Source organism: Danio rerio, chromosome 8, assembly GCF_052040795.2.
Source record: "Danio rerio strain M-AB ecotype USA chromosome 8, GRCz13ab, whole genome shotgun sequence".
In the NCBI taxonomy this organism is placed as follows: Eukaryota; Metazoa; Chordata; class Actinopteri; order Cypriniformes; family Danionidae; genus Danio; species Danio rerio.
This window is the reverse complement of record NC_141028.1, coordinates 15,468,337-15,494,880: the sequence shown is the minus strand read 5'-3', so window position 1 is coordinate 15,494,880 and position 26,544 is coordinate 15,468,337. Positions and strand designations below refer to the sequence as shown.

Below are 26,544 nucleotides of genomic sequence, written 5' to 3'. Positions count from 1 at the left end.
GCACCAAAAGCAGGCTTGTTTTAGATTGCTGAAGTAGATCAATCTGATGGAGTCTACAATATAAAAACGATTGATGCTGCTTTGTTTACACCAGGTAAAAATATGTGTTTTATTCGATCTGATCACAGGTAGCCTAAACAAGACAAATAAAAAATCTTTGAAATCCATTCAAATTTCAATCTTTTTTCCACTTCTATCTATGGTTTACTGTACAGGCTTTCTCGGATATTTCAATCTATACCGCACAAAACATTAACAATCATGTGCTTTTTGTCAACATTATAAAGTTAGTACTACTACTAACAAATCAAGTGCAATATGAAAGATTTTGAAATTGCCTTTATTTGCTATTTACTACTTACTATTTCCGAATGCAGACTTATATATACAGTTTTAGTCAGAATTATTACCCCCTTGAATTTTTTTTTTTTGCCCCCCCAAATTTCTGTTTATGGAGAGAATTTTTTTTCAACACATTTCTAAACATAATAATTGTAATAATTCATTTCTAATACCCAATTTATTTTATCTTTGCCATGATGACAGTAAATAATATTTTACTAGATATTTTTCAAGACACTTCTGTACAAATTAAAGTGACATTTAAAGGCTTAACTAGGTTAATAAGGTTAACTAGATAGGTAAGGGTAATAGGCAAGTTATTGTATATCAATGGTTTGTTCTGTAGACTATCGGGAAAAATATAGCTTAAAGGGGCTAATCATTTCATCCTTAAAATGTCTTTTAAAAAATTAAAACTGTTTTTATTTTAGCCAAAATAAAACAAAAAATATTTTTTCCAGAAGAAAAATTATTATCAGACATACTGTGAAAATGTCCTTGCTCTGTTAAACATAATTTGGGAAATATTTTTAAAAAGCTGCTGGAAATTAGAACTGAAATTAGAAATAGTTTTGAAACAAATCTTTGCGCTTAATAAACTAATTAATTTTGTATAGGTTAATGTCTGTGCGTACAACACGTTTCCCTATCCACGAGAGTGAAAGTGAAAGTAAACAATGAGGAGGCTCATCACTCATTCTCAGGGCTGTAGATGCTCTGTTTAACTGTTTTTCTCGTTAGTGAAGCGCTCAGTTTTTCCACTTACGAAGTCCGTCAGGTTAATAGCAAATACGCTATGGTGCGACGCAACTGACACTTAAAGGTAATGGGAGATGAGAGACTCTGATTGGTTTATTCTCAAAGCACACCTCTCAAAGCTCAACCCTATAAGAACATGCGCCACGGCGCAAAACAGATTTTTCCATCCTTAAAATAGCACAAGTGGATTCAGACACGCACTTAATGCTTTTGTGGCCTGCGTTTTGCAATTTGCGCATGGACTTTCAAAATAGAGCCCTAAATCTGGTGACTGCAATAGGAAACTGAAGAAACAAGTTAAAAATCAGACAAATATTTTATGAAGCAGTTGCATATTAAATAGTCCAGAACAATCAAAGTTGTTATTAAAAATCTTAGTGAAATATTTGTACAAAGTCTCACAGTGCTATGAAGAGTCCTCTAATAAGAGTTTGTATTTTTTATATGGATTAATGTTATTTTTTAGTAAATTTATTAAATGCTCTTCATCTATTAGAAAGATTATTTCTATCAATAGCAAAAATAGAAAGTTCCTTTGTGTGTAATATGACACAAACAACAAAAAACAAAAGTTCTAATGTTGTGTCATTGATTTTGAAAAGTTATAAAGTGATTTGCATATAATGCACCATTCTGCCACACCCAGTGGTAATGTGTGGTAACTGTTCTGAATATTTCAGAAATGTTGAGAATTTTTGCCTGTGCCACAGCTTGTGTAAAGATTGTGTAAAGCCTATTGACAGTGGACTGACAGTCAAACCAAAAGAACATAGGGAGAACAAAAGGAATGAAACACAACATGTTTATCAAAACAAATAATGAAAGAAGAACTGACTACTGTACTGTATGTGTTATTTCACTCGTACTTCACTGTAAGAAATCCATGTGTACAATAAGAAAAAAAAAACAATGCAAAACTTATTTTGGTGAAATAAATACTAATCAGCTACAGTGTTGCCTGTCTAAACTTCCAAGAGCTTGATGTAATAATCACTAGAAAAGGTTAATCTTTTCTGCCTGCATGACATGGTAGTATGTTTATTTTTGTAATTGGGACAACACATTTTGGGGGTGATGGACTGAATGTGTTTTTGCTAAGTTCTGGGAAATCATCCAGGGGCAGTGGTTCATCTGTTTGTCTTATGTATTATACAGCATAAACCCTACATCACAATGCACCATAGACAGAGAAAGCAATCATTATTTGCTTAATTTCTGTGTTTTATTTATTCACTTTAATATATATATATATATATATATATATATATATATATATATATATATATATATATATATATATATATATATATATGTATTATCTTTCTCTATCACTAAAGATGTTAGGTGGCCAAACTCTCTTTTTTAATGAAAATAACTGTTTAATAAAATAGTTTTGTTTAAATGCACCAAAGATTATTGGCTGTCATGATCACCAGCGATGTAGTAGCTGGTGATGATTTACCGAAACTGATTGCATTTTGCTCCTCCTTTAGACATTTGTTGGCGAGAAAACATACCAGTTCTATGTGGTTTGTCACCTGCTCTTTATTTATGAAGCTATATATATATATATATATATATATATATATATATATATATATATATATATATATATATATATATATATATATATATAAATATATATATATATATATATATATATATATATATATATATTTATATATATATATATATATATATATATATATATATATATATATATATATATATATATATATATATATATATATATATTAGGGATGTGCGGAGCAGCCGGTATTTGTATTTGTATTAGTTGAGGGGGGAAAAGTATTTGTATTTGTATTCGAGTAAAATTCAAAATGGCGCAAAAATATATATTTTTTCTGTTACACTTCTAATTTACGTTATAGTGAAAGTATTGTTTAATTTTACCCATTATATAAATTATAGACATGCAATATTGGTTGTTGTTTTTGAACATGTGACAAGAAATGTCATTGAAAAGAAAATAACATAGAAGCCATTATCTCATCCATGGTTAAACCAACAACTAATAAAATCCCATTGTGAATATTATGAACCCCACCACCACCGTTCTTGTTGAAGGACACGAATAGATGTTGAATAGACAGAATAAAAACAAATAATATTTCAAAAAAACTGTTCTTCTTCAGAAAAAACTTTTTTCCAATGGACAGAATTTCAAAAACTAAAATTAACTAAATAAATCTAAATAAAACCCTGCCTGGGGGATCTGGCAGAACAAAAGTATTCTATATAATACTAAAAGATACAGCCCTGCTATTTTTATCTGCCTGCCACAAAACAGACACAAAGTTTGTTTGGTTTTTTTGTTTTTATGTTTGAAACTGACTTGCTGGGGCAGAATGTGGCTGTGTTGATGGTTTGGTGCTTGTGGAGGATTTAGCAGAACATAGCTGTGCTGATTGAGGGGATTGATGCTTGTGGGGGGTTCACAGACAGTATCAGGAGAGGATGCTTTTAGTGCATGTGATAATACATTACATAGAAGATTGCGCGGTGGCACAGTGAGTAGCACTGTCGCCTCACAGCAAGAAGGTTGCTGGTTCGAGCCCTGACTGGGTTCTCCCCATGTTGGCGTGGGTTTCCTCCGGGTGCTCCGGTTTCCCCCACAGTCCAAACACATGCAATACAGGTGAATTGGGTAAGCTAAATTGTCCCTATTGTATGTGTGTGAAAGAGTGTATGGATGTTTCCCAGTGCTGGGTAGCAGCTGGAAGGGCAGCCACTGCGTAAATCATATGCTGGATAAATTGGTGGTTCATTCCACTGTGGCAACCCCAGATTGATAAAGGGATTTAGCTGAAAAGAAATGAATGATTATGCATAGAAGATGTTGACAGATGTTTAATATCTCTGTCTCTGCTGATTTCACTTTTGCACACATTATACAGTATCACTTTGTTTTATCTGCAGCTTCACTGACTGTAAAATTCTTCCACAAAGAACATCAAGTTTTTTTTTTTTTGACTGGTGGAGGACCAAGAAATAGCTCAGAAGCAGTCTCCCTCTTTTTCTATTCGGGTGCCCAAATGTATTTGAGGAGTTTCAAGTTAATAAAAAGTGACGGGAAGCTATGCTAAGGTTAACTAGCCTATAGCATATATCTTGCTGTCTGCAAAAGACAGTAATGTAGACGTACCATATAACTCCCATAGGTGCATACTATTCGACACAACTGCACAAGCATCGTTTTAACCTTTATAAAAGAACGTTAACGTTACTCTGTCAACAGTCTATTGTCTAAATTACCGCGCTAACAGAGCTAACGTTGCGTAAACAGAGAGCACCCAATGTAATATCCGGAACAAACTCCGCTACAAGTTTATAAACTGCATCTGGAACCCAATTAAGGTACAAAAATCTATTTAACAAAAATAGTGATGCAGTGTAGTATTTTTTTCGCTCAGCCGAGCCTTCTATCTGTATCTGTGGAGAAGCTTGTGCGAGACCGCTTTTACCTCCGCCCCGCCCTCCGACTGAGTGCGTCTCTCTCTTTCTCTCTCTCTCTCTCTCTCACTCACTCACTCACTCACTCACTCACTCACTCACTCACTCACTCACTCACTCACTCACGCGGGCATGCACTGTGGTCTCATGAGGAAACGCTGCTTTTTGATACAGTGTTTTTCTTGCTCCCAAATACAAATAATTTTTCAAGTATTTGTTCGAAATAAGTATTCGTAAAAACACGCTATTCGTGCCTTTCCGAATACCATATTCGGGTTCGGCTCCACCCTTAATACATACACAGATACATACATACATACATATTAGGGCTGTAACGATACACAATATAAAATCGAAATCGCGACACTCAGATCTACGATCATGTGTCTCGGTGTGATAAGGGAGAATCGCGACACACCCCGTGACTACCTTTCCAATAACGTCACGCGTGCCTGCAAAAGTTGAGCTAATTAACACTTTTTTTCGTTCGACATTACAAGCACTGCTCCGTTTAAGCCAGGGGTCTCAAACTCGCGGCCCGCGGGCCATTTGCGGCCCTCAGTGCAATATTTTGTGGCCCGCGCCGACCGCTGTACACTGACAGAATCAGCGAGCGGGGAGAAAGAGCGCTCCCCGCTCCGCTGATTCTATCCGTACACAGCGGCCACTGGCATTCCCCGCCCGCCGTGTAAACAAAGGGGCGGGGGTGCCGGTGACGTCACCACGCACCCCACCCCTTTGTTAGACGCTGTGACGGGCGGGAAGTGTTTATACTTCTGCGTCAAGTGACCGGCGTAACCCACGGCGCAGGCAACGCGCGTGGCTGTGCATTTATACTTCTGCGTTCTGTCTCTGTCGGTCTGCATTAACACTTCCGAAACACTAGTGGGCAGTGAGGTGTTAATGTTCCTCTGTGTCGAGTTTCTTCTCTGCTTTTTTGCTTTTCCTGAACACTTCCGGGATGTACAAGTGGCTCAAACTCGCTCATTTTGAGGCAGGAACCGGCGGACGTGCAACAACTTTAACTATGAGGTAAACACAAAACAAAACTTTCCATCCCGGAGCTCCTTCACGGGACTCCACACTTGTAAACAATCGCTCGCGCCATTCGTGCGGCTCTCGGCCCCGCCCAGACTCGTCAGCGCTACCAAGCCGACCAATCACAGAGCTTACGCTACGCGTCGTTGCGACGTGTAGTTACATTTTTTGAGAGGTGCACGTCAGTGACGGCGATGGCCACGGCGAAGGGCTATGCATCAGCACCGTAGCATACGCCGACGTTTGACGCAGAAGTATAAATCAGCCTTGAGGGTCTCAACTGCTTCCGCTCTAAAGCCAAATGTGGTTCAGATTTGTGAGAAGCGCTGTCAAGTAGGCAAAGGATGCCATGTTCAGAAGAACCGTTCATAATCTTCACTCAATGTTCTATTAATGTTCAGGACACTTCATGTTCAGAAGAAATAATTAAAACTGTTAATAATGACATTTGAGGACTTTTTTTTGTGAAATCCCTTATGCGGCCCAGCCTCACCCAGACTTTGTCTCCTGCGGCCCCCAGGTAAATTGAGTTTGAGACCCCTGGTTTAAGCCCTCGCAATATTTAGCCGGGAGAGCTCGCATGGAGCTCTTAGTAAGGGACCGTCTGAATGTGTCAAGAATATCAAAAACAAAACCAACTTAACCCCGCTTGACAACCGACAACGCCAGAAACATTGCCAATGCTGTCAAAGCGGACGGATTTTCAGCGCATATACAATGATTTGCTCACACTGGTAATGTGGCTGCGCAGAGAGGGATGGGCATTCACCAGATGTCAGGTAACAGCGCAAACTTTTCTGTAACCGTGCTGTGCGATTTCTGTTTGAATCTTAGAGAGTGCTGACAGGTGCGTGATGTCAGAAAATTCGACGAAGCTTTCAGCTAAGATGAACACAGTTTCTATAGTTATACTTTAGAGATAAAGGTATATGGCTCTGCATATAATCACTCTATCTTGCTAGAGTTTATAGCCGTTTCGCTTTACTTCAGGACGCATTAACGCCGCTCTGAAGGTCTAATCGCTGTTTTAAGTTATCCAGAGCTGTATGAATATACAAATCTTGAATATCAAAATATTATTAAATATTACAATTGTAACAACACAGACAGCAACACTTTTGCACAATCGATACCCAGCTGATTCAGTCGTTTCATAAGAGGACCGCGCCTCTTCTTTTTTCCTTGTCAACATTAAGGCAGTGAGGTGCGCCTTGTTTTCGGCCACTTGTTTAACTGCAAGGCATACTTAATTTGCGGGACAATAACGTATAACCCGTGCCTACAGACACATTTGCCAAAGAAGCAAAATGGAAGAAGAATATTGCTGTTTGATACAGACCTGTTGATGCTTAACCAGCGCTTATGTTGACCTGGATCTGCGTAATAAACACAACAAATAGGCTTTACTTTTTATTTTACAGCTTAAAGCATGTACACAGATTAATACAATATCATATTTAAACAACAAAACTGTTTACAAAAAGTCTACATATGCGCGCGTTGTTGCTGTCTTTTCATCACGCAGCGCGCGCACTTGAAACGCAAGGGAGAGAGGAAACCATAGGCTATATCAGGAAAGATTCTTTAAAATAATGATTTCTATTAAAAATGTAAAAGGTTTTGTGATTATAATAATAACAGCGGGGCATTAAATAAATGCATATTTCCGTGAAGCGAGCAATTTGAGGAATTCAGCTATTTTTAATTGATGGAAGAAAAAAACATGATTGGAAAAAAAAAGCCTATGCCGGTTATTAAAAATAATCAGTCAGTATTTTCGTTTTGTAATATAAATTAATTATTTAAGTCAAAATAATTTAGGGCAGTCCTATTTATTTTATTCATTTTATTTAAATTATTCTGCTCTTCTGTGCTAAACACTGCAGGTGCGTGAAGATGCTCTGTTGTTCTGTTCCGCTATTAATATATAAAAATAAATCAGTATTTTAAAATGCAATATTTAATGTGTCAGACACAAAATAGACACGTCAATTTGTTTAATATAAAATTAATAGTAATCTGACCAGTTAACCGTTAATAACCGATTAATGAGCGGCGGTTGTCGGTTAGCAAAATTAACGAAATGAGCATCCCAAGTAGCTATTTAATTTACTTTTTCTATGTAAGAGAACTTGATTGAAAAATAATTTTCAACATGCTTGAACCATCTACACAATGGAGTTTAGTTCTGTTTGGTTTTTCAACTGTATTTTGTTACAAAGAAAACAGAAGTGATATAGCTTTGGCTATTTATTTATTTTATATATGGCTATTTATATTGTTAATAATTTGCATAGTTAATATTGTTCTTTGATGTTTAGTTTATAAAGATTTTTCAAATGTTATTTAATAAAAAATAGTTTAAAAAAATTTTTTCCCACCCCACACGAAAAAAAAAAAAATTGTGACACGAACCGAATCGTGGGTCAAAAATCGTGATACGAACCGAATCGTGGGTTTGGTGTATCGTTACAGCCCTAATACATATATACACACACACACGGTTATATATATTTAAGTAAATAAATAAAACAGAAATTAAGCAAATGATGATTGCTTTCTCTGTCTATGGTGCATTGTGATGTAGTGTTTATGCTGTATAATACATAAGACAAACAGATGAACCACTGCCCCTGGATGATTTCCCAGAACTTAGCAAAAACACATTCAGTCCATCACCCCCAAAATGTGTTGTCCCAATTACAAAAATAAACATACTACCATGTCATGCAGGCAGAAAAGATTAACCTTTTCTAGTGATTATTTCATCAAGCTCTTGGAAGTTTAGACAGGCAACACTGTAGCTGATTAGTATTTATTTCACCAAAATAAGTTTTGCATTGTTTTTTTTTTCTTATTGTACACATGCATTTCTTACAGTGAAGTACGAGTGAAATAACACATACAGTACAGTAGTCAGTTTTTCTTTCATTATTTGTTTTGATAAACATGTTGTGTTTCATTCCTTTTGTTTTCCCTATGTTCTTTTGGTTTGACTGTCAGTTCACTGTCAATAGGCTTTACACAATCTTTACACAAGCTGTGGCACAGGCAAAAATTCTGAACGTTTCTGAAATATTCAGAACAGTTACCACAAATTACCACTGGGTGTGGCAGAATGGTGCATTATATGCAAATCACTTTATAACTTTTCAAAATCAATGACACAACATTAGAACCTTTGTTTTTTGTTGTTTGTGTCATATTACACACAAAGAAACTTTCTATTTTTGCTATTGATAGAAATAATCTTTTTAATGGATGGAGAGCATTTAATAAATTTACTAAAAAATAACATTAATCCATATAAAAAATACAAACAAAGTCTTATTTGATGCGATTATCTTCTAACTCATATCTTATTGGAGGACACTTAATAGCATATTGTGAGACTCCTTTCAAATATTTCACTCAGATTTTTAATAACCCTATTGTCTGTTCTGGACTCTTTAATTTGCAATTACTATATAAAATGTTTGTCTAACTTTTATTTTGTGTCTTCAGTTTCTTATTGCAGTCAGCAAATTTAATCTCAGGGATGAAATGTTTATGTTCCAAGATATTATTGTGGCGTGTGTTCCTACTTTTAATCCTATAGTAACAGCTATAGATAAAGGGGGTATAATACCACTTTTAAATTTTACTGTTATTTACTGTTTTAAAAAGTTAAGTTAGATTGTTATAGAAATGAAGCGCTATAAATAATTTAATTATGAAGATTTATTATGAAGAGTGGATTGTGATAATAAATATGAAGAGTGGAACTTCTCATATGGCCACTTCTCATGGTAGCAAGCACATGTGCTTTTTAAAAAAGAATCTCTGCCATGTTGCCAACAAATAAACCGTTGTTATGCCAACTTGCTCCTCTTTATTTTTATGATTGCTCCACTGCTTTAAAACTGACATTGTTGACCAGCGCTTCATGTAAATATAAATACTTTATCTTGAAACTTCATCTAAAAAACACGGTGCTCATGTGTGAGACGCAGCAAAAGGCTCGAGGTATAACATGTAGGTCTGTGCATAAACAATGGAAATATATAACATTGTCCCATCTAGTGTCCTCCAAAATATCTACTAGATCGCTGGTGATCATGACATTGGCTATATTCACCGAGAAATGAATAAAAGGTTCATCTTCAAAAGGGGATAAGTTCAAAAGTGGTACTGAAACCCCAAGCATTGAAACATTACAAGATGAATGTGTAAAATGGGCAATGGTTGATTACACGTTTTGCAGCTTCATAAATAAATAGCAGGTGACAAACCACATAGGGCTGGTATGTTTTCTTGCCAACAAATGCCTAAAGGAGGAGAAGAATGCAATCAGTTTTAGTTAATCATCATCACCCATAAAGGGAAGGGGGAAGTAACCTGTTTTATAGTCACGCAATAAAAATGTTGACTGGTCATAAGTAATCAGACAGCGCAGCAGATTTTTTATTTTTAAAATAAAATAATTTTATTTTAGTAGATAAGGGTTAGTTTCCTCAATCAATCATTCATTTCACTGACTCTTGCAACGCATTAACCATAAAGAATTTAAGTCAGCTTTGCCCTTGCTAAGCTCTCTGTGCTATGAGTGAATTTAATGATCATTAAGTAGTGTGGCTGTATAATAGGCACCTACAACACCTCATTAAATTAATGTTCAACAAAACAATGTTGAGTGTTAACATTAAAAGTTATTTTATTTACTTAACCTCAGGCTATTCAATTTCTTTGGGTGACTTTTTTACTGCTGCTGCTGCAAAAAAAAAAAAAAAGAACCATCACAGGAGTACTAAAAATACCATTAAAACAGTTGCAACCTTGACATTTTAACCAGTGTGGTCAGAATGTGGATTTAACACAGGCAAAATTTCCAAGTGTAGATCATCCATTACACTTTCTGTTGAAACACAAATTATATGATGTTCCTATTGTGTTTAGTGTTTAACTGTGGAAATTCATGAAAACGAATAAATACAAAAACTTAATTACAACTTAAGGCTCCTGATACCAGGTGAGGTACTAAAAATGTAAATGATGGGTCTAGGAAATATAACATTATTTACATTATTTGTTTATTTTTATTTCAGCTATTTGTCTAGTTATCAAAGCAAACTAGAAAGTATGAACTGGTAATCACACACTTATGCATCATAATTTAAAGCAAGAATCTAACTATCCATTAAGTCAAGTAAATGTATCATCAATGAATGCTTTCCTAGTGTTTAAGCTTTGCTGCAACAGGCTGGAGTGTTAATAAATGCACAAAATTAAATTATACGGGTAAAAAGAGTCTCTGTGTTTGTTTTTATTAATTTTAGTAATATATTTTTAACATAATGAATCAATAATTCAAATAACAAATCAACTACTAATTGAAAATAAATTGATAATCTATAATACTGTGTTTAATCTTGAGTTACAGGTGTCCAGCCCTTTCCTAACATACTGTTATGTTGTTTAACCTGTTCGAGTATTTCAGGTTAATTGAAAACAGTATTTACATACTGACATTTGATTGGTCTTGAAAGCTCTTGGTCAGCCCTTCAAGTAGTACAAAGCAAAATACATCTCAAGTGGAATATTTTTTATGCAGAAACTTACAAACATTCAGTGATTCCCTTTGTATCGGACACACTGCACTGGCTTAACTTGAAACAAAACTGCTTATCTCTCAGGGGCTCTTAAAAGAGGTGAGGAGTTTTGTTCCTTCAAACTTTCAATTTGAATTTTAGTTATGAGTAAAATTAAAATGAATTGAAGTGAATATGACAAATATTATTTTGATTATTGTTGCATTTAATTATTGACAATTGTTCTTTATTGTTAAAAATGAATTACTTGGGGTACATGTCAACTCTATTGTCATAAATGGGACAACTACAGTATACTTTATATTAATACATTACCTTCAGGGTCTCACATTGTTGTGTTGTCTTACATACCTCTTTATTGAAATTATGCTTCAGTGTTTTATTTTTTCATCCAGACTAAAACTTTAATGATAATCTTTAAAACAAAAAGAATAACAAGTCCTAATTTTTAAGAAATGTTACTGCCTCATCTTTCTATTCGTATTTGCAGGACTGGTCTTACTGTCTTGTATTACTAGTTTGTGGTTTTCGTACTGTTTTTCCAGCAACACTGCCTAAACCAATTACTTTAGGATTGAAAACAACTCTTACTCTTTAAATATATATTATACTGAGGACAGAATAAAACAGAAGGAGATCCCTTTGAGAGCAAATATTTTCTCAGCTACAATCAGAGGCTCAAAAATTCTAGAAACTCAGAGGTCAAGTAATCATACGAGTGGTTTGACAATCAATTAGAAGTGAATGTTCACAAATGTGCCTTCATTTTCAAAAGTCTGGTTTATCTCTATTGAGGCCTTGCCCACGTGAAGAAGGTACTTTCAGAACTGCAGTGATGTGGTTTGGTAATTTTATACACAAACCCAGTTTTGGGTTGCTAGAACAAACAGTAGATTCAGAGGGCCAAAGACTGAATGTTTAACATAAACAGGTTTAGTTAAATATCACATTTAACAAATAAAAACACATCAGGAGATGAAGGAAACTGTTTTTGTATGTAATGTCATTGTCGAGTGAACCTTAGTGTTTTTGTGACTAAAATACTTTGAACATTTTCTTTGTTCCTAAACAGGAGCAAAGATGAGGAAGAAGAATGTGGAAATGATAGTGTTATTTCTAACAGGCGTTGTGAGCCTGTTTATTATTATTAACAAAAATGACGCAAAAGAAGATAATGTGAATCGAAAGAGGAAACAAACAGAAGAACTGCTTCCTAATCAAACAGATTTCCCTAGTACTGAAACTCTTCAACCACCATCTTCACATTGTCAGCCGAATATGTCAGCTTATAAACTTCCTGAATTCTCTACTCTGCCAGATCATATCAAAGACTTTCTGCTTTACCAACACTGTAAGAGTTTTCCCATGATTCTCGATGTGCCTGATAAGTGTGGTGGAGCTCAAAGCTCTGCAGATGTCTTCCTCCTGCTGGTCATCAAGAGTTCTCCAGAGAATTACGATCGCAGAGAAGTTCTGCGGAAAACATGGGCTGAAGAGAGACTGCACAAAGGTGTGTGGATCCGTCGAGTCTTTATAATCGGTACAAGTAAAAGTGGCTTTGAGAAACGAAGGATGAATAGGCTACTGAAGTTGGAGAACAATGAGAACAAGGACATTTTACAATGGGACTTTAATGATTCATTCTTCAACCTCACACTGAAGCAGATCCTTTTCTTAGAGTGGATGGACAGAAGGTGCCCGAACGCCAGATTCCTTTTAAATGGAGACGATGATATTTTTGCCAATACGTTTAACATGATCGAGTATCTTCAGGGTCAAGAAGACAATGATGGAAGTAGACATCTCTTTACTGGACACCTAATACAGAATGAAGGACCTATAAGAAAGCCTTCAAGTAAATACTATGTTCCGGTTCAGGTACAGAAGTCCGAGAGATATCCTCCGTATTGTGGTGGAGGAGGCTTTCTGCTGTCTGGCTTCACAGCCAGAACGATCTACAACATGTCACACTCTGTAATTCTGCTACCCATTGATGACGTTTATATAGGAATGTGTCTGGAAAAGGCTGGCCTCAAACCTACATCCCATTTTGGTGTAAGAACTACTGGTTTGAATATTCCAGCAAGAAATGTCGACAAATTTGACCCTTGCTATTACAGAGAAATCATTTTAGTCCACAGATTTCTGCCACACATGATCTTTGTAATGTGGGAGGAAATACAAAACCCAAATTTGCGATGTGCAAAGACCAATGTCAATAGAACAAAAGAGCAGGGTGTGTGAAGATATTTCAAAGTTCACAGTTGACTTATTGTTTAATTGTCTTACCTTAGCATTTAATAGTCTATAATTTGACAAAAAGTAAACAATAGAAAGTTTGAATGTTATTAAAGTCATGAGAATGGTCAATAGCTTGTGTTTCTGGTGTTTGTAAATCAATCTGGGAAGTAATTTTACAATTGATCAACAATAGTCAAAGTGGTTTCAAATCTGTGTATGATTGATTTGGTCTGAATTTGCATTAAATATTTCAATTGCCTGTCAACATGTACAGTACTTGCATACCTCAGTGCAACCTGCTCCACGTATTTGATGTTTAGACTGATAGAAAATGGACACAAAGATAAACAGAAACTGTATAAACCAGTTTCTTTTTACAAATGTCAGAACTATAACTTCTACAACTAAAGACTGCTCTGTAAATAAAATGATTTATCTAAGCATCTTAAAAAAAAAACAGACAGCCCAGAAAATGATCTGCAGTTGGAAGAAAACAATACATGTATGTACTTCGTCAATCTGTACTTTTCAAAGGTATTAAAAAAAGGATAAAGGAGTTGAACTTTAATCTTTCTGAAGGGCAATCACAAACTTTCTACTGGATTGATATGAACTTGATATGCCAACCTGCCCTACTATGCTCAGTGTAGCTTATAACTTAGGACAGGAGGATTTCATTTGTAAAGAGGTAGGAGAGATTTTTGGATTATACTGCAAATGAACAAACATCACCACTGATAACAAATTGATCCATCTCTAAATAGAAAACCCTTCTTTGTTTCTTTTTAACACATCACTATCTTCAACGTGGGTATCACAAAATAACAGGGGTTACCGGGATGATAATACCTTTCTTTTTTTTTTAAATCTGAAGCATCAATGACAGCATTACAACAACTGGAATCTTTAACCTGTTCACTTTTCTTTCTCTTCTGTTTTTTAAATAAAGGGTGTCATCACAAAGTGATTTCCTAACTTTTGGGCTTTCCTGCAACATAAGTGCACAATAGTGCCCTCTATGGATGAAAAGTTTCTCTGTGATTTTACAGTCTGTTGTATTTTCTCCACACAAGAGATGAATCCAGTGGTGGAAAGAGTACTGAGAAATCATACTCAAGTAAAAGTACCATTACTTGCCTAAACATGTAGTGTAAGTAGAGTGAAAGTATCTGTTGTAAATATTACTCAAAAGTACACATAAATAGTGAGTAGTGAGTATTACGTTTTAAAAAGCTGATACGTTTACATGTAATTTGTGCATGTGTGTGTAAACATAACATTTTGTAGTGCATTGAGTTATTGCCCAGCAGGCACAATGTCATAAGACATTAACATTAGTTTAGATTTAGATTGTGATGTCAGATGACCAAAAATCAATGTCTAGCCAGCGTCTAAGGACAACGTTATTTGTTCAATAACAACATCGAATGACGTTGATATCTGGTTGATTTTAGGTTGTGTTGGAAAGTGACCAAAATCCAATGTCGAGCCAACATCTTAAAGGGCACATAGTTTACCCCTTTTTTATGATTTAATATTAATATTATGGTTCTACTGAGTGTGCCAGTTTAGATTCAGTTCAACATATGGTTTAGATGTTTTTTTTTATAATGTGTTCAAAAGTGTTATGTTAAGGGCATGCACACAGCTCGCTGTTTTAGGGGCGTGTTGCTTCACATAGAAATTAGTTTCGGCTTCCCGCCCAATGTAACAGGGGGGCGGAGCCAAGAGCTCCCAAGCTCTGTGTTTGCAACATAAAGGCAGACAGAGAGAGAAAAGCCAAGCGTATCAGCATTCAGCCGTACATGTACGACTCAGACACAGACCAAGCAGCGAGTACAAAATCATTTGTGTCTTTGTAGAGTTTGTATAGTCTCGGTGTACAAGTGCCGAGCTTGTACACTGAGACTAATAACCACACACACTGAATTAACTTTGACTGAGGCACAGGATGCACCGTGACACGGCACAACAAATACTCTCAGTGGCGTGGCATAAACATTAAGTGTCAAGCAGCACCATGCACTCAAGAACTCCAAACACAAGCCTCCACCAGGGCAAACACAACGGCACCTCAGCCGCCGACCCGAAGCTTCGTGGTGTGCACCTCGACAAAAACCCACACCCAGAACTCTGAAATGCACGATGTGGCGCCGCGCCACGCAGAGAGGCGCTTCTGGTGTGAGACCAGCAGGCAAGTTTTTATTTTATTTCCTATGGAGAGACGCGCACATGAGGCAAATCGCTTGCACTTTTCCAGCTGCACCTAAGATCACAAGGAGCTTCTGTGTTTGCGAGAAATGCAAACGGCTGAAGTTTAACGTAGACGCAATGAAAAGTACAGATGTTTACAAACCTAACAAAAGGTACAAGCAATAATTCCAATTAGAGATCTGTCCAAAAAGCTTGAAAAGTAGATTTTTCACCATAGGTACTCTTTAAACCAACGTCGATTTGGCATCAAATCTGACACTTCCATGATTTTCATGGAAAAACAAAATGAAACATCCCCATGACACTGGGGTACAACTTCATTCTGACGTCATGTTGACATCTTGTGCCTGCTGGGTGTTTAAGGCCATTTCGATCATCATACAGTAAACATCCGTCATCTTCTCATCAGTGACATGCATCTTAACAGTCTCTCGGTCAATGCATGTAAAGATTTTGTACATCATGTACACTTTTAATGTTTCTAAACAGTTTGCTGCAATTAAAAAGCGCACATGTATTAAGGTAGGGTTGGTTATCGTTTGGGGTTATTTCAATACTGGTGATAAATCGATACTTTTAAAACGATACCGGTGCCAAAACGGTGCCTGAACCGATACTTTTTAGCCACAAAATTATTTGACAAAAAATTGTTTTAATCATTAATATTGAACAATATAAATATATTTATTTATAATAATAAATTCATATAGTATATATTTGAATTGCATTTATATATTTCTTTTCATCAACCCAATTTTGAGGTAGCTCATTATGATGCGATTTACCTTCAATGTGTGATTTGATTGGACGGGAATCACAGGACTGATTTTTCTAAAAAAAAATAATAATAAAGTAGTGACTGCAGATTGAAGGAAAGTAGTGGAGTAAAAATACAGATTACTGCATTAAAAAAGTACTTAAAGGAGAGTAGAAGTACACATTTTTAAAACTACTTACTAAATTACAATTAATAAAATTTATTATAAAATATTTCACATACCCTAAAATAGTATAATAGAAAATGTTGGTGGTTTTAAAAACTTGATTTTTCTAAACCGTAGTATACCTTGATAACAGTTATCGACCAATGCCTAATAATCATATCACACTCACAAAAGATTTTTGAGGTGTGATCAATGCTGGGTTCCATTTTGAAGGACTAAGCAAGGATTTAAGATGTGTGGGATTTTGAAAATGACCTTCCATGTAGTGTGTAACAGCTCTAAGTGAAGTGAAATATCCAGTTAAGGCTTAAATCTTATAGTGCTTCAAATGAATCGTCTTGATAACGAGTCTTTAATCGTTTCAGCATGAAACTTAAGCCCCGCCCTATTGTTGTGCGCGCAAACCCGGGAAACTTGAGACCTGCAGCCCAGACAATTAAAACTAGCAAAGCAAGACAAACACTGTAGCAGATCCTGGTTGAATCAAGTTGTGTAGATGCTGTGCTCAGCTGGAATTATTAGAAGTGTGAGGGGAAAGTTATAGTTATTTTCTTAACCCAAAGATGAAACTGTGAAGAGTAAGTGGTTGGGATTTATTTTTGCAAAAAAAAAAAAAAAAAAACTCAGCATTATAGCCCTCATTTTTCTGATGAGTGCTTCCGCAATCTACACTCTTACAATGGGGTATTCGTCGGCCGTTTATTAAAGGAAGGATTAGCCAGCAGTTCCTGTTATGAAGTAAAACAAACTGAACAAACTGAAAGAAACACAATTCATAATCACGTTTTGGCGAGGCATGGCACAAGCAAGAAAAAGGAAAATCAACAGTGAGTGCAGGAAATTTCAGTCACGATGGGGCAAAGAATATTTCTTCACAGAGGTCAGTGGAATATGTGTCTGTTTAATTTGCCAGGAATCAGTTGCAGTAATGAAGGAATATAATATTAAAAGACATAATAAAATAAAACATCAGGCCTTCAGCTCTTACACTGGTGCCGAACGAGATTAAAAAGTAAAACAAATAGCAGCTGGCTTATCAGCTCAACAACAGCAGTTTTTTTCGTGCTAATAAAGTGCAAGAAAATTCTACGCTGGCTAGTTATGATGTAGCCCAGCTAATTGCACAGCACAGGAAACCTCACTGAAGGAGAATGTATAAAGGATGAGTGTTGCAAGTGTAATTTGGTCAGAGAAGAGTCAAGATTTTAAAAACGAAAGTCTTTCTAGAAACACAGTTGGATGATGAATTAAAATAACAAATTAAAATAATTCCATAACACATACACAAATACATACATATACACACACACACACAAACACATACATATATACATATATATGCGCGTGTCTGTGTAATGTATGTAATATATGGCCCGGGACAACTTTTTTTTTTTTTTTTGCATCTGGCCCTCGGCCCAAAAAGTTTGGACACCCCTGGCTTATACTGTATATGGCTAACTCTTTAAATTCTCATATTGCATCTAAAACCACGTTTACGGATTTAAATGCGTTTGTGAGCTCGTGTTCCACTGCCGTTTGGCGTTGCTATGGCCACCGTCAGCTGTTCCCACACACGTGCGGTGGTCAACGTTCAAAATAGTTCAGTGTTTGTCGCTGTGTGGATTAATACTGAATGTGTGTCATGGTTAAGAGTAGAGCAATATGCTGGTGTTTGACTGCACTGCTTTAATGCACTCCCAGTGTTTCCTCTAGGATTTTTTCCAGCTGTGGCTGGAGGCCTTTTTTTACACAGATCTACCAACTACCTGTGGCGTTATTATTTAAAAGACAAATGTCATGTGCGCAGTATTAAAAGTCGGGATCGCATTTATGTAATAGCCTATGAGCATGCCAATCTCTGTGCTTGCGTGCCTATTTCCTCTGCTCATGCACAAAACTTCTTACACGCCCCCTCAAATATAAGCTGCTTCAAGAGCTCGCAGATCTTCATGTGCGCTCTCAAACAAACGCTGCTGGGTGCAATTTAGTGCGTTTATGTAACGAGTATGTCTCCAGCATTTATTAGATTTGCTAGGAATATTTATGAATGTCTCCAATTGACCTACAGAGTAGCATTAATGCGTCCTGAAGTAAAGTGAAACAGCTATACAACGTGTTTGCTGGCCTCACGCATCAAGCATCTGTCAGTTTGTCACTCAGTCAGTCAGTCAATCAATCAGTTAGCACGTCACCTTAAAGGGAAAACAAATGACGCACAGCACTACTACGTTACAGAAAAGTGTGCGCTATTATAATTCACTTACCCTTTAATACGTTTTGGTGCGATTATTATTATTATTATAAAAAAATTAAATGTTTTGAATGAAAAGCTGTAATGTAGCCGTGGCAAGATGAATTTTGGCATGGGGCCTCGCCATGGAAGAATGAATGTAGCGGAAACCATGCACTCCAGCATTGGGCTCACACACATGTTTTAGGCAGCCGCTACAGCGATCCATGGGCTTCACAGACTGTATTAAATTGCTAAAGATCAGGTGGGAGTAGTAAGAATAACGGGAGTTTTCCGAGATAAATACCAAAGCGGGAGATAGGTCTGAAATACTTGTTGTCATGATCGTACATACACTATGCACTCTGACTACTTCAATAATGTTGATAAGCCGTAGTGGGCATTTCACTCTGGCTCACGCTAAACACTGTCGACCAACCACTGTCGCTAACCACTGTCGAAAGCAACAGACTTTCATTGGTCCAAACAGTGCAGATTAACAAAATGTCCCTAAAGATTCAGATAAAAAAAGTCTAAAAGATATCTTTGATATTGTGGTGGAGGAGGCTTTCTACTTTCAGGCTTTAAAGCCAGAGTTGCACTCTGTAATTCTGCTGCCTATTGATGACATTTACATAGTAATGTGTCTGGAAAAGGTCGGGCTCAAACCAAAGTGCCATTTTGGTGTAAGAAACCTACAAATGTCCCCTCTAAGAAGGAAGACAAACTTGACCTTTGCATTACAGAGAAATCCTTGTAGTACATGATTTTTGTGATGTGGGATGAAAAACAAAACCCAGATTTGCAATGAGCAAAAACACATTTGTCACTTCACACAAACTCAGCATTTCTCATGTGAAGTATTCTTACTCAGCAATTAAAGTTGCAATCATCATTATATATTGAAAATTCTCAGATTATTTAAAATAAGATTTTTTTATGCAATTAAACTATATTTAAAAGTGCATAATTTGTTTTAGTACCACCTTAGTATCAACTTTGAAGTTTTTTCTAAGTGTAAAGTTTGATTGTGAGAAATTTTTAGATTTTCTTTTCTTATATTTAGAATTAATTAGACCTCATTGGTGCTCCTGGTGTTTAGTCTACTTTTTATTTTCACACTGGATCAAGAAATAATCTGGATACTAATGTTATGCACAATTAACAGCTGTGTACACATACACTGAAAATATATAAGGATTTTAAATAAGGCTAATAAACTTAAGATCAGTGTCCAAATATGAGTACACCCAAACTAATTTGTTGGAGAAAAATAAGTAATATAATTGAAATAAACAGGAAAAATCAAGAAAAACACAAAATATTTTAAATTAGTTTAAATTTGTAGTATATCGCTTTTCTTCACAGTAACTTGTTTGAATTTAAATGTATTATCTTTCTCTATCACAAAAGATGTTAGGTGGTCAAACTCTTATTTTAATTAATATAACTATTTAATAAAATAGTTTTGTTTAAATGCACCAAAGATTATTGACTATATTCACTAAGAAATTGATAAAAGGTTCATCTTCAAAAGAAGATAAGTACAAAAGTGGTACTGAAACCCCAAGCATTGAAACATTACAAGATGAATGTGTAAATTGGCCAATGGTTGATTGTTTTGCAGCTTCATAAATAAAGAGCGGGTGACAAACCACATAAAGAACTGGTATGTTTTCTTTACAACAAATGAGAGCCAAGAGGAGGTGAAGAATGCAATCAGTTTCAGTAAATCATTCCTCATGAAGGAAAGAGGGAAGTAATAGTCACGCAATATAAATGTTGACTGTTCACAAAAAGTCTACGCTAAGTGTTCAGACAGCTCAGCAGAAGCCATTTATTTTAGTAGATAAGAGTTAGTTTCCTCAATCAATCATTCCACTGACTAATGCAACACATTAACCATAAATTAACCATATCTTTTAGTCAGCTTTGCCCTTGCTAAGCTCACAGTGCTATGAGTGAAATTCGTGATCATAAAGTAGTGTGGCTGTATAATATGCATGTACCTACAACACCTTATTACATTAATGTTCAACAAAATGGTGCTGAATGTTAACATTAAAAGTTATTTTATTTACTCAACCTCAGGCTATTGAATTTGTTTGGGTGACTTTTTTCTTTTCTGCTGCAAAAAAAGGATCCATCCCAGGAGTACTAAAAATACCATTTCCGCTGTCGCCACTGCCTCGCATGGTTCAGGATTGGTAGAGCTACGCATCAATGAATTTGCTCTTCAGTGTTTGAACTCTCAGTAATGATTAAATCACACTGAACTGAGCTAAAACCTGAACCACACTGTTCCAGTTATTATGACCATTTATGTGAAGCTGCTTTGACACAATCTACATTGTAGCTATACAAATAAAACTGAATTGAACCATTAAAAACAATTCCAACCTTTTTTATTAGCGTGTTCTTTGTTAGCGGATTTAACAGGTAAAAGCAAGTTGAGACCATTATTTTCTGTTGAAATACAAATTATAAGATGTTTTTAACGGGATGCACGGTGGTGCAGTGGGTAGCAATCTAGCCTCACAGCAAGAAGGTCGCTGGTTCGAGACTCGGCTGGTCAGTTGGCATTTATGTGTGGAGTTTGCATGTTCTCACTGTATTTGTGTGGGTTTCCTCTGGGTGCTCCAGTTTACCCCACAGTCCAAACACATGCGGTACAGGTGAGTTAAATTGTCCGTAGTGTGAATGAGTGGGTATGCATATTTCTCAGTAATGTGTTGCAGCTGGAAGGGCATCCGCTGCATAGAACATATGCTGAATAAGTTGGTGGTTCATTCCGCTGTGACAACCCCAAATTAATAAAGGGACTAAGCCGAAAAGAAAATGAATGAATGATGTTTTTATTGTATTTATGTTTAACTGAGGCAATTCATGATAACGAATAGATACAATAAACTAAATTAATACTCAAGGCTCCTGATACAGTGAGGGATTAAAAGGTGAAATAATTGGTCTATAAAGTAGAACATTATTTACATTATTTGTTTATTTTTATTTCAGCTATTTGTCTAGTTATCAAAGCAAACTTGAAAGTATGAACTGTATCATGAAAGTATGAAAATCACACACTCACGCATCATAATTAAAAACAAGCATCTAATAGTACCCTATCCATTAAGTCACACAAATGTAAAATGGAGTGTTAATAAAGGCACAATATTAAATTCTATGGGTAGAAAGGGCCTCTGTATTTTATTTATTTATTCATTTTAGCAATATATATTTAACCTGATGAATTGATGACCTGATGATTAAAGATGATTTGTTCATCTATAATACTGTATATTAATCTTCAGTTAAAGGTGTCCACAAGGTCCTGTGTGTCCATAGAGGCAACCCAGGTGGCCGCCTAGGGTGGCAAAATAGAGAGGGCGGCATGCATGACACTACCCACCCCTGTACTCGCTGTTGTAAGCTCAATCAAAACCCCTCGTTTGCCTAGAGCGCCAGTTCATCTTGCTCTGGCCCCGTGTCCAGCCCTTACCTAACATACTGTTGTAGATTAACCTGTTCAAGTATTTCAGGTTAATTGAAAACAGCATTTGCATACTGACATATGATTGGTCTTGAAAGCTTTTGGTTAGCTCTTTGCGTAGTGCAAAACAAAATACGGCTAAAGTGGAATGTTTTTTTTAATGCAAAAACTTTAAAAAAAAAAACATTCAGTGCTTCCCTTTCTATCAGACACACTGCACTGGCTTTACTTGAAACAAAACTGCAAACATTTTGTTTTTAAAAGAGGTGAGGAGTTTTGTTCCTCCAAATTTTCAATTTGCATCTTAGCTACATGAGTGAAACTAAAATGAATTCAATAAGACAAATATTATTTTGATTATTGTTAAAGTGTTTATTTCATTATCCAGACTAAAACTTCAATGATAGTCTTTAAAACAAAAGAATAACAAGTCCTACTTTTAACGAAAGGCCACTGCCTCATCAGTTTACTGTATTGGTATTTGCAGGACTGGTCTTACTGTCTTGTTCACTAGTTTGTGGTTTTCATTCTGCTTTTCCAGCTACACTGCCTAAACCAAGACTCTTGTATATATCATACTGAGGATAGAATAAAAGAGAAGAAGATCACTTTGAGAGCTAATATTTTCTTAGCAATATTCAAAGGCCTGAAAAAGGCTAGAAACTCAGAGGTCAAAGGAGTCATACGAGGGATTTGACGATCAATCAGAGGTGAATGTTCACAAATGTGCCTTCATTTATCTCTATTAAGGCCCTGCCCACATGAAGAAGGGTACTTTCAGAACTGCAGTGGTGTGGTTTGGTTGTTATTTCATTCACAACCCAGTTTTGGGTTACTAAAACTTAAGCTCCTGCCAGGGTGACGGTTTAGGTTGGTTTGGCATGCTCTTGACATTGCATCATAACTTATTTTTGCATTTTTATGGTGACGGGCATTTAAAAAAATAAATAAATAAAAGAAAGAAAGAACAAAACGAAACTGCAATAATAAAAACCAGCAAGTCCATACTTGTGCTTTCAATCTGGCTAATCTGGTTATCCACACTAAAGTAAATACAAAAAAAAAAAAAAAAGAAAAATGGAATAAACAAATACCATGAAGCAAAACTCTGATTTAATCCAATATGCTAATATTCAATATATCAAATTGTTTCATTTGCTCAAAAAAAAATTACTTAGAACAAATAGTAGATTCATAAGGCCAAAGGTTTAATGTTTTATAAAACAAGTTTAGTTAAATAAATTATAAATAAAGACACATCAGGATGGGCAATGTGCCCATTGTATGCTTTTAAAAAGGATCATTATGGTACTCTGATTGGTCTGCAGATTGTTACATTTTGTGTGTTTTTTGTGACTTTGTCCTTGCTGAGTGAAAATTAGTGTTTTTGTGACTAAAATACTTGTGTATTTGTTCTTAAACAGAGAAACAAAAAAACGGAAAGTATGTGTTATTTCTAACAGGTGTGTCAGAGTTTTGCCCTTTGTTATTTTAGCTTTTCCTGTAATGCCCTTTTCTGTCCGCTAGATGTGATTTAGTAGTTTTCATTTTGGTATCCGTAATCATTGTCATTGATTTCACATGTGCCTTGTTTAGTTTCTTGTATTTAAGTAACCTCAGTTTCATCTGTGCTTTGCTCAGTTATTGTGGATTCAAGCCTGTCAACCACTGTGAGTTACTTTTTGTAAAGCCTCTTAGTTATATTGCTAAGCTCTTTAATTACTTAAATCTTTTGAGTTCAACTGTTCTGGAGTTTTTTGCCTATTTTTCGAGTTTTGCATTTTTGAATATTGGAGGTTTTTGCCTCACTTTACTTTTTATCACTTATTGAAGATTTTTTGTTAATAATAAATTTCCACTGATAACCAACTTGCCTTCCTCATTTGGTTTCTTCACGCCAGAGACCCGGGTTCTATCCCCGGTCCTGACAAGGTGTTGTGAGCCTGTTTATTATCATTAAAAAAAATGACAATAAAGATGATGTGAATTGATAGATGAAACAAACACAAGAACTGCTTCATAATCAAACAGATTTCCCCAGAATTGAAACTCTTCAGGCCCCGTCTTCACATTGTCAGCCTAATATGTCAGCTTATAAACTTCCTGATTTCTCTACTCTGCCAGATCATATCAAAGACTTTCTGCTTTACCAATAAGAGTTACGATCTCAAAGAAGTTCTGCAGAAAACATGAGCTGAGGAGAGACGACACATAAGTGTGTGGATCCGTCGAATCTTCATAATTGGGGCAACCAGGGCTTGACATTAACTTTTTTTTTTAAATCACCAGCCACTGTGGCTAGTAGTTTTCCAATGTTACTTGCCACTCTGCATTTTCACTAGCCATAATTTTGTTGTTGGGAAAATATATTTTATATGCATAAATATGACTTTGACATGCTAAAACACTTGATTTAGATTTTGTGTTATGTCCACATGCTTTCTCATTAATTTCACCGTTTGTGTGTCGAGCATGAGCTTGCTCAATGAACAGGAGCAAATGGATTGTGGTTTTATAGTGTTATATTGCAATTAGTTTTTTTTTTTTTTAATTACTTTACAGAGCCCAAAATTTAGGATTTACCAAATTTATCTCTATAACCACACTAAACAATATTATTTCTTAGCCACAAATTTTAAATGTGTCAAATCAAGCTAAATATAGCTGTATACTATACTTTTTATTTAACAAAACATTTCTTAAAAAAGAAAGAAAAGCAACTGACTTTTAAAAATAATTATTGTCATGCATCAGAACTATGCACAGGAATCTGTCCTGGCTAAAGATCTCTCAGATCACCACTGCATATAAATAGAAAGTTACTCTCCCATTAAAGCAATAGTGAAAAAAAAATTATATATAAACCATTTTAAGAAAAATAAAAGCAAATAAAATCGCAAGCAAATGAAAGCAGGTGAAAAAACATACCGTGTTTGATAAGGAAAGGATGATCACATGTACACGGTTAACTTTAGGCCAATTAATAATCTGTTCAAAGTGAAAGCAACCGGTGCTGCTTTTCAAAAAGACAAATTTTAAACACTTGAAAGCATCACGCCTGTGGAAGCATGTTCATCACTTTTTGTCTTGTCTATTTGAAAGATAACCGATCACAGTTGCGTTTCCAGGTCCTGTTCCAGACACGGTTGCTTCACGAAAGGAAACGGGAGCGTGCACACGTTTTAAGCAGTCGCACGCACGTGTTTAAAAAAGTCGCGCGCATCATATCAGCTTTTAGCGCAAGTGATCATTCGGTAGTTACTTGCTTTCTTCTGCTTGCGTGATCACAATTACTTTACTTCTCGATTTTAAGATCACATTTGCATGCATATTAGGTCATACTTACATTGTCGAACCCTGCTTTTAAGAAAACTACAATTTGAAAATAATTTTCAACCAGCCAAAGTGGCTATTGGGATTGTCTGTCTGAAATCTACCTTCATTTGGTGGGTGTTAATGTAAAGCCCGGGGTACAACTATAAGTGGCTTTGAGAAACGCGGGCTGAATAGGCTACTGAAGCTGGAGAACAAAGAGAACAAGGACATTTTACAATGGGACTTCAATGATTCATTCTTCAACCTCACACTGAAGCAGATCCTTTTCTTAGAGTGGATGGACAGAAGGTGCCCACACACCAGATTCCTTTTAAATGGAGATGATGACATTTTTGTCAATATGTTTAACCTGATCGAGTATCTTCAGGATCAAAAAGACAATGATGGAAGTAGACATTTCTTTACTTGGTACATTATCCAGAACTTAGGACCTATAAGAAAGTGTTCAAGTAAATACTATGTCCTGGTTCATATGCAGGAGTCTGACATTCATCTTCCGTATTGTGGTGAAGGAGGCTTTCTACTGTCCGGTTTCACAGCCAGAAAAATCTACAACATGTCGCACTCTGTAATTCTGTTATCCATTGATGACGTTTACATGGGAATGTGTCTGAAAAAGGCCGGCCTCAAACCTACATCTTATTTTGGCGTAAGAACTGCTGGTTTGCGTGTTCCAGTTAAAATTCTGCCACACATGATTTTTGTGATGTGGGAGGAAATACAAAACCCAAATTTTCGAATTTGGAAAGAACAAAGAAATTGCAAAGAACAATTTCAAAAGATAAAAAAAGCAGGGTATGTGAAGATATTTCAAAGCGAAATACAATAGCTTGATGGATTCAATATGATCAGGATTTTTTAAAGTAATGATAAAATGAATGTTGCCTT

At 35.8% G+C, this 26,544-nt stretch overlaps 2 protein-coding genes and 1 pseudogene across 6 annotated transcripts in view; 2 read left to right on the top strand and 1 right to left on the bottom strand.

Moving 5' to 3' along the window:
* The window catches only part of lonrf1 (LON peptidase N-terminal domain and ring finger 1), a 203,374-nt gene that overhangs the window by 112,356 nt on the left and 64,474 nt on the right, over nt 1-26,544 (bottom strand). Inside the window, exon 5 of one of the 5 annotated variants that reach the window (XM_087262623.2) lies at nt 6,953-6,989. The exons of the other annotated variants lie outside the window; for them this stretch is intronic. The gene's annotated coding sequence lies outside the window, so the exon portion shown is untranslated. The remainder of the gene's footprint in view (nt 1-6,952; nt 6,990-26,544) is intronic. 5 annotated transcript variants of the gene reach the window in all.
* On the top strand, nt 11,212-13,445 carry b3gnt3.2 (UDP-GlcNAc:betaGal beta-1,3-N-acetylglucosaminyltransferase 3, tendem duplicate 2). The gene is given in 2 exon segments (NM_001128552.1): nt 11,212-11,300; nt 12,274-13,445. A coding segment is annotated over 1 exon segment (1,164 nt). The 5' UTR covers nt 11,212-11,300; nt 12,274-12,281.
* Nucleotides 23,082-26,485, top strand: LOC147842601 (N-acetyllactosaminide beta-1,3-N-acetylglucosaminyltransferase 3 pseudogene; annotated as a pseudogene).